This window comes from Odocoileus virginianus, chromosome 33 (genome assembly GCF_023699985.2).
Source record: "Odocoileus virginianus isolate 20LAN1187 ecotype Illinois chromosome 33, Ovbor_1.2, whole genome shotgun sequence".
NCBI lineage: Eukaryota > Metazoa > Chordata > Mammalia > Artiodactyla > Cervidae > Odocoileus > Odocoileus virginianus.
The window spans coordinates 34,266,258-34,275,222 of NC_069706.1; the positions used below are offsets into that span (position 1 = coordinate 34,266,258).

General features: G+C 52.9%; 1 protein-coding gene across 1 annotated transcript in view; it reads right to left on the reverse strand.

The window, feature by feature from the left end:
• Positions 1 to 212: 212 nt before the first annotated feature.
• LOC110126405 (mucin-12) overlaps positions 213 to 8,965 on the reverse strand; it is a 64,586-nt gene continuing 55,833 nt past the window's right edge. The window contains exons 3-12 of the mRNA XM_070460677.1: positions 8,628 to 8,729; positions 8,043 to 8,170; positions 7,651 to 7,715; positions 4,666 to 4,817; positions 4,235 to 4,306; positions 3,966 to 4,128; positions 3,125 to 3,286; positions 2,414 to 2,493; positions 701 to 789; positions 213 to 530 (exon numbers count right to left, since the gene is read on the reverse strand). Of these exons, the coding sequence (XP_070316778.1) occupies positions 489 to 530; positions 701 to 789; positions 2,414 to 2,493; positions 3,125 to 3,286; positions 3,966 to 4,128; positions 4,235 to 4,306; positions 4,666 to 4,817; positions 7,651 to 7,715; positions 8,043 to 8,170; positions 8,628 to 8,729 (1,055 nt within the window). The 3' untranslated portion in view covers positions 213 to 488. The remainder of the gene's footprint in view (positions 531 to 700; positions 790 to 2,413; positions 2,494 to 3,124; positions 3,287 to 3,965; positions 4,129 to 4,234; positions 4,307 to 4,665; positions 4,818 to 7,650; positions 7,716 to 8,042; positions 8,171 to 8,627; positions 8,730 to 8,965) is intronic.

Sequence of the window (8,965 nt, forward strand, 5' to 3'; positions counted from 1 at the left end):
AACCCTTGGGCAGAGGTGGGCCTGATCCGGCCTGGGCTTGGAGCAGACAAGGGGCCCCAGGCTCCACACGTGGGCACGGGAAGGGGCCCAGATATGGCGTCCAAGCCTGCAGTGCTCTTCCGAGAAGGACCTGCCCAGACTGGCAGGGCCCCCTGCAGGGGAGGGGAGGCGACTGCTCGGGCCACGCTCAGCTCTATAAAACTTGTTCCTTTATTGGCAGGAAATTCCTGCACGGTTGTCACAGGTGGAGTAAACAATTTGAAACAATTTGAGTAAACAAGATGCCTCGGGGCTCCTGGCTGGAGGGCAAGGGAGCAGTGTTCACAGCAGTGAGGACAGGGCCAGCCCGCTCGCTCTGAGAGGGCCATCCTCAGGCCCAACGACTCCAAACTTCAGGTTCCTCTTGGCAGCCTGGGGCCGGCGGAGGGTTCTGTTGGCTGCAGCCTCGTCACCCAGATCTGAGTGAGGAGTGGCAGTCCCTGTCCCCATCACTGAGCAGTCGTCACCACTGTGGGCCTCTGAATGTGGAGCTGGGGAGGGTGGGAGAGAGGAGGTGAGACGGACGGGGGCCCCAGTGATAGTCGTGTCTGGGGGAGTGAGCTGCTTCTGGGCCGAGGGGAGCCCACCCTCCCCAGGCAGCCCCAGGCAGTGGACGGAGGGGAGAAGCCCCTAGCTGGGGAGTTGGGGGTTCCTGAGTCACCTCTGTAGTGGGGTCCACGCTCCTCAGGGAGGGCTGGAAGTTTCTGTAGATGTTTTCAAGGCCAAACGTGTCCCCCTTCAGATCCTGACCTGTTAAGGAGAGGTACTGGGGTGAGAGTGAGCCTGGGGGAAGCCGAAGAGACACCCAGGATGGATTGTTCGCAGTAAAAAGGATGGGTTTGGGGAGTCGGCCCCGGAGCTGCCTAAACTCCTTTCCCACTGCCTGTCCGTCCTCCCCCCAGCCCAGCTCATCAGGGATGCGGAAGAGGGGCTGGGGAGGTGGCCCAGGGTGACGCAGGGACAGGAGGGGACGGGAGCTGCCTTCCGACATGCTCCACGGTCAAAAGTCAAGGCCTGGTGAGTGGGTTCCCAAGGAGTCACTTGGTTTAGGTGGGGTAGGAGGGCGAGACTGCCTGGGGTCAACGGGCACACTTCCTCATAGCAACGGTAGAGACAACAGACAGAAGCAGCTGTGCCTGAAATCTTCTTGTGTGAGTTGGCATGAGTTCAGCACCCCCTGTCTCCGTCATGCAGATAAACTCGTTCCTCAACCTTCAGAACCGGGTTCCAGGTCCGCCTGGCATCTTACTGAATGTTCCTTTGCTCCCTCCCTCAAGATCCTCCCCCACCGTCTGCACTCCTGGCTCGCTCTGCCCCCAGTGTAGGCTGAGTTGAGCTGACTCCCCAGTGCTGCACGTAGGCCACAGGCCTCTCTGCAGACTTCAGACTGGCCAGATCTGGGGTATCTCTCCCTCCACACTTAACTGCCCCCCAGTATGCCCCACCTGCGGCTTCTCCTCACTGCACCCCGTCTCCGTCATCCCCTCCCAGAGCCTGCAAACAACAGGCCCTGCCCAGCTAGCTCACTGGCATCTGAACCAAGCTGACTACTGTCCACACCTCCTGGTCCCCACTGTCCCCCCTCTCAGGCTCATCATCCCTGGCCTGCATTACTGTGCTGTTCCCTCTCTGAACTCCCCACTTCATGCAGCCCCCTCAAATCCTCCTGAATGAGCCACCCAAAATGCATGTCTGGTCCCCCTCCCTTCAAGCTCCTCCAATGGGTCCCCCTCCCCCCGCAACCACGGTCCACTGACCAGTCCTGACCTGGCTCTGTCATCCTCCCGTCCCACTAACCCACCGTTGGTTCCCTACAGGCCACGTCTTTCCCACCTCCACACCCTTTCTTAAGCAGCGACCCTGCCTGGAAAGCCCCTCTCCCTTCCCGTCCCGGGACAAGGCCTCACTTGGCCATGGCCCTTCATCCCACTGAGTGTGTGACATGCTGGGGCTGGGCTCTGGGGTAGGATCAGGCTCTCAGCCGTTGTGAGTGGCTCTGGTGGCCAAGTGGGCTAACCCACGGGAAGCTCCGTGGAAGGACTGCGTGTGACCTGGATCTCGGAAACAGTGGGATGGGGATGTGCAGAGATTCAGACGACCGGAAGCAGCACAGGCTCTGCAAAGCGGTGGGCCACAGACTGGAGTGCAGGGAACTTGATGGTGAGAAGCCAAGTAAAGGCTGGAAGGTCAGCGGGGCTGCCTGTGGGGACTCGGGGTCAGGAGGCTGCAGGCTGTCTGACTATTGCGGCAGACGCAGGGCTGGCTGGCAAGATGTGTGTGCATGTCACCCACAACCATGGGAGTCTGACTGGCCCTTCTCCACACCCCCCCACCCCCACCAGCCTGCCCCGCCTTGGCCCCTGATAAGATCTACCTTCCCAGACGCTTGTGTTCTCAAAACTGCCAGGGTAGCCTGCATCTTGCCACTCTCGAGCCATGTCATACTCTTGCCTGCTAACAGAAATGACGTGAGCAGCTGATGATGAAGTAGGAGAAGGGCTCAGAGACCTCTCACCCTTGGCCTCCGGAAGAGTCTGCTCTGGCCAAGCCCTGAGTGAGGGAGGGAGGGGCCTTCCCCTGTGGCAGGGGTAGAAACTGAATAGCATTCCTGGGGATGTCCCCACCGCCTGCCCCCACCCCCACCCCTCAGAGGGCCTCAGTGACCTTATCTGTGAGCTGGGGGCATCGGACAAGAGTCAGGGCAGTTTCCTCGGCCTCCCGGCCGGGCTCTGTGCAAAACATCACTCAATCTCTTACAGCCGGGAAGAGAGCGATCATTCCCAGCGTCCTAGTGTGTCAGACAGCGCTGCTCTGGCAGACAAGGTGATAAGAGGCGCCAGGTCATTTCATTACACAATCCAGTTTCAGTACATAAGTCTCTGTTTCCATTTCTCTGCCAAGCGGATACGTCTTATCAGATCTGCAGGCTGCCCTCTGCTAGACACAGAGCTGGGACGGACCAGCAGGAACTCGGAGGGACTCGGGGTGGGGGGCAGGGCCTCAGCCACCCCTGCTGGCCTCAGCAGGGCCTCAGGATATTCTGACTACGGTCCCCTCTCCCCTAGGCCCAGCCCCGGAAGCTCACCTGTGCAGTTTTCTCTGGGATCGGCTGAGTAAGAAGATCAGGACCACCACCAAGATCACCAGGAGCGCTGCCACGGCCCCCACGACCCCATATACCATGCTCTTGCTGGTGCTGGATTCACAGGTCTCCCCCGAGTACCAGTGTGTGTCTGAGTTCAGGCATCTGGGGGCACACACAAGCTCAGGCCAGTCCACCAGCTTCCCTCACCCACCCAATTTCTGCCTCCCCTGCCCCCTGCCCCTGAAAAAAAAAGATCAATATCAAAGCACAGGAAACCATCTCACCCACTGAGGGCAGTTGCTGGGCACCCTCCCTGACTCCCCAAGTCTAAGGGGTGGTGAGTGGGTGCAGGGACCGCAGATCCACAGAGCGGAATCTGAGAGGACTGGGCACCTCATCCCACGCACGTAATGTTCACCCACGTAATCGCTAAGCAGCTGGCACTTGGACGGCCTGTAACCATGTTTTATATTTTGTACTTTAGTTTAAGACGTAGAGCGCCAGCAAGGAGGTGATAATGGCATGGTGGCTGGGATGTTGTTAGGGACATGAATGATAGACGGAGAGAGAGGTCCATAGATACAGATTTGCAATTGATAACCAGAACTTTTTCAGAAAGGGGACTGCTTGGTTCTCTGAGGGCTGTGTCTGTAATCTCCCGTGGTATATGGGAGCGGGAGGTGGGAGACCGGGGTAGAGAAAAGAGGATGTAAAGAGTGGGCTGGAGGTGCCGTGTGAGCTCTGCCCACCCTGAGCCTGCACCCTGGGATGACCTTCGGGGAGAGTGGGACCCTACTCCTAGAGAGGGCAGATGCCGGCCTTAGAGGGAACAAGCTCTTACAGACAACGGGGGCCGCTTTGCTCCAGCTGGCACCTGCCGTGGTGACAGTCCATTTCCGACTTCGTCCCTGGGGTGCACCTGGTCACACAGGCCAGCTTCCCATCCAGCTCATCCACGTAGTAGAACTGGGCGAATTTCTCTGCAGCATTTTTAGTGCATTGCTCTGGGGGCAGGTAGGGGGCGGGCAGGAAGTGTCAGCCAGATGAACCCCGTCCCTAGGCACCCCCCACCCCACAGGTTTACCGTCCACTCTCCATGGAGCTGCTCACCTTGCAGGTCAAAGTTGACCTTCACGGGGTTCACGATGGTGTCCGTCTCATCGTAGCACAGGAGTGAGAGGTCTGCCCAGGGTGGTGAAAAAGAACAAAATAGATGTGCCTCCCCCTGCCCGCTGGGGGCAGTCAGCCTCCCCTTCCTCCTTGCTGTGGCCAAGACTAGTAGATGCAGTTGAGGCTGTGAGCTGGCTCTGAGGGGGTCACTGGGGCTGCTGACCACCTCAGCCCAGGACTGAGAGGGGCTGCCAGGAGCAGCACAAAATATGGGGAAGGTACCCGGGCTTGACCTCTGGATTCCTTGAGGGAGATCTCTGGAGTTCCAGAAGAGACGAGAGATGCAGGACGTGGGGGTGGGCCTGAGACCTCCCTAAGGGGCCCCGTCCATCCTTTCCCCACCAACATCAAGGGGTTTTCGGGGGGCATACTTTTGCAGTCTTCAGAATTCCCATGTAGCTGTCCGGTCTCATTCATAATCTTGGCCCTTACAATCTTAGTGAGGTTTTCGAACAGCTCCAGGTACCCCGAAGTGTAGTTGGCCTCCATGATGAGTTCGTGTTCCACCACGACGCTGCCAGGACTGGAAACGGGAGTCATCAGTCAACCCCTGTTGCCCACCCCCGCAGCAAGTGGGGCCCAAGAAGCAAGAAGGGTGATGAGAAACAGCTAGTCATGTGACCCAGGAGCAGGACAGAATATAGACTCTTCCCTCCAGCAGTTAACAACCTAGAAGGAGGCTACAATATAAGCCTGTGATTACAATATATGTCAACAGGTGAAATTTATTCCTAAAAATGGAGGCTGTTGGGAAAAGACATGGAGGAATGGAACCCTTGTGCGTCATTGGTGGGAAAGCAAACTGGTACAGCTACTGTGGAAAACAGTATGATGGTTCCTCAAAAAATGAAATATAGAATGATCATGTGATCCAGCAATTCTACCTCTGGGTATCCACCTCAAAGAATTGAAAGCAGGGGCAGGAGGAAATAATTTGTACACCCATGTTCATAGCCATGTTATTCATAAACAGTGGAACCAATCAATCTAAGCGCCCATCAGCAGATGACTGGATTAACAAAATGCAATGGAATATTACATACAATGGAATATTATTCAGTCTCTAAAAGGAAGGAAATTCTGAGACATGCTGCAACATGCATGAACCTTAAAGACAAGATGCTAAGTGAAATAGGCCAGTCAAAAAAAGGATGAATACTGGATGAGTATTTATGAGTAGTAATATGAGATCCCTGAAGTAATAAAATTCAAAATAGAGGCAGAAGGCAGCATGGTGATTGTCAAAGGGGAGATGAGGGAGAATTGGGAGTTACTGTTTAATGGGTACAGAGTTTCAGTTTGGGAAGGTGAAAAAGTTCTGGAGGACTTCCCTGGTGGTCCAGTGGTTAGGAATCTACCTGCCAGCGCCAGGGACACAGGTTCAATCCCTGGCCTGGGAAGATTCCACAAGCTGTGGGCAACTAAGCCCGAGACTACTCAAGTCCGCTTGTGCTACGTTCCTGCTCAGCAACAGGAGAAGTCTTGCAATGAGAAGCCCATGTGTCACAATGAGAGAGCAGACCCTGCTTGCTGCAACCAGAGACAGTCCCCCACAGCAATGAAGACCCAGTGCAGCCACAAAAAAAAAAAAAGAATTAAAAAGTTTTAGAGATGGACAGTGGTGGTGGTTGTACAACAATGCGAATTTACTTAATGCTGCTAAACCATATACTTAACATGGTGAATTCAGTGGCTAATGACAGATTTTATGTTATGGATATTTCACCACAATGAAAATATTCTAAATTTAAGAATTTAAGACAGAAGCTAATGGGTTGTATTTTGAAAACCAAATAAGTAAACTTTTAGATATGAAAAAACATGAGGGCACTTTAGAAATGTTGGATTCCAACTAGCAATGCTGAATTCCAACCCAGAAGCTTCTTGTTAGACGGTCAGCAATGCTCTGAGTAGAGAGCTCCTGAGACAAGGTCCATCACTACCCACAGTCCTTGTGACGGAGAAGTCAGAAGCAGGACCCAAGAGGACCTAACCCAACAGAATCTTGAGTCAGAATGGAGACAGAGACCATGGCTCTGAGGCTGGGTGTGGGTGGAGGATGCTGGGTTATAGAACCCCACAGGTTCTTGATACGTTGGTAACTGACATGCCCCAGGCTCCCTCCCCACCCTTCTGTCTCCTTCTTCCCTTCCTCCTCTGAGAGCTCTGCTTCTCCTGCCCATCTGTTAAATATGGATGTTTCCCATGCTTCTGCCCAGGGACAGCTTCACTTCCATGCTGTGACAATTGCCCCAGCCATCTGGTCTACTCCCTGAGCTTCCAGTGACGCCTATCTAGGGACATCAATGCCGATGTCTCTGCTGTAGACCCTTACTATCATACATTTGACCATCAGCTGCTCCATCACTCCACATGGCTGGGCCCCAGACCCTTGAGGCTTAACAAGGCCCATGTCAAACTCATTATCTTCTTCCACCGTCCTCCTGCTCCTTCTTATGTTCCTCATCTCAGCCAAGGGCAACCCACACTCCCAGCAGCCCAGAAATCTGGTGTCATTCTTCCTTTTCTCCAAACACCCATCAAAATCCAATGATCTGCTGGGGCTGCCTCTTAAAGACCTTTCACATTGGACTACTTTCCTTCTTCATTAACACCTCTCAGGCCCAAGCTACTATCATCTCCCTCCTCTGTCCATCCATTCTCAACCCTGCAACCAGATTGCATGGTCTGCAGTACAAAGTGTTTACTCTGCCACATGGGCCACAACTGCTGATGCTTCACAGGTAAATAAGTACGTGTCACTTTTCCAACCTCCTCTCCCACCACATCCCCTTTGTCTTCTAGAAGCCAAGTGTGCTTTATGTTCCTAGAATCTGTGCTCCTTTCTCTTACCTGTAGGCATGTCATGGATTTCCTCTTGTAACACTCTTCCCCTCCCTTGCCTCTAGTTGGCCCATTCCTCATCCTTCAAGCCTCAGCTTAGCTGTCACTTCCTCCAGGAAGATTTCCCTCAGTCTCACTGACCCTGCATTCAGGACCTCTCCCTCTGTACCTCGTGTGTTCCTTATCACAACTCTAGCCTCAGTAACTGAGCTATCATAACTACCATAACTCTAGCTACCTGTGGTCTGCCCTTCTAAGCTTCAAGAAGAGCAGAACCCAATGTTCCCAGCACCTAGCACAGGGTATATGTCCAACATTAGCTTGATAAATGGATGAATGCTGAATGAATAAATGCATGGTCTCAGAGCCCTCAGGTGTTGCCTTTGAGCTGGGGGCCTTTTTGACCCAGCCAGGTACTGATGCTCTAACCATTTATAATAGGAGGAGGCAGGAGAGCAGGCAAGAGAGAAGAGCTTCCCACAGTCTATAAACCTTCTCACCCCCATACTCACCGCAGTCTTATGACATTCACGCCTCTGTATTGGGGAAAGTTTTTGTCCCTGTAAACTTTATCCATCTGAAAGAAACAAGACAGCTAAGTTCATAGAAGCCTGGAGTGTGCAGCAGCCTCTGTTCTCTGTGCTGGGAGCAGTCCCTCAGAACCTCCTTTCCCCAAGGAGTCCCTGTATTTAGTTCAGTCACTCAGTCCATCTGACTCTTTGAGACCCCGTGAACCACAGCATGCCAGGCCTCCCTGTCCATCACCAAACCCCGGAGTCTACCCGAACCCATGTCCATTGAGTCAGTGATGCCATCTGCCCATAGGAAAGAAGGAAGGAGGTGCATAGGGATGTCCCCTCTTCCAGGATTCACATCAGGGAATCTAAGCTTCCTCTCCTCTTACCCGACTCTTGAATACTTGAACGAAGTTCTTGTATGCATCGGAGGATTTGTTATTTAGGTCATCTGTGAAATTCCTGTTAGTCACTTTCACACTCAGGTCTATAGTGGCATTGATTTTTTGGGGTGTTTCTATGGAAACAGGAGATATTATGCATGAGACACAACCTCACAGTAATGCCTTCCAGGAATGGTTAATTCTTCATTTGTTGGCTTTGTGGGAGAGGAGAAAGTGTGTAGGGAGGCAGACGGAAACTCAAAAGGCAGGTAGGGGTAGCTGAAACATCTGCCCCTTGTCCCTGAAGACCAGGAGGAGCTACTGGTCAGAATCTTGATGCAGTGAGATCTGACTGGAGGGCACCAGGTGATCATTCAGATGAGAGAGGCAGGTTAACTAGTGAAAAGGGCTCAGAAGTGGCATGCAGAAAATCCATGCTCTACCTGCATTTTGGCCTGGGTGAAAGTCACATTTTCTCCTCTACCTGCACAATTAGGCAATGGTAGCAAATGAGCCTTCCAATATTGCCCTCCTATTTTGAATGGTTAAGGGATGTGGAGATGATCTACAAGTCTCAAAAAAGGTCTTTACCTATGTAAAAGTATTCTGTGGGGTATTTACACTGGTAACCAGAGTAGCCTTGGGTACAGACACATTTTTTTCCATTCCAAGTGGCCCCATTGTAGCACTGCACTGCAAAAAAGTAGAACATTCCAGAGGTTACCATGGAAGCCCAAGACACAAAACACCAACTCTTGTTCCAAGTACCATCATTCAAACATTGCACTGAAAGATGGAAATGGGACTAGATAATCATGCTGCAACTGAGAGCCCTCTGCCACCATTTCAATCCCCAGGAGATAGCGGGGAAAAGAGAAGGAACAACAGAATGAAAGGAAGCAAGAGATGAAAGAGGACACTCAAAGAAA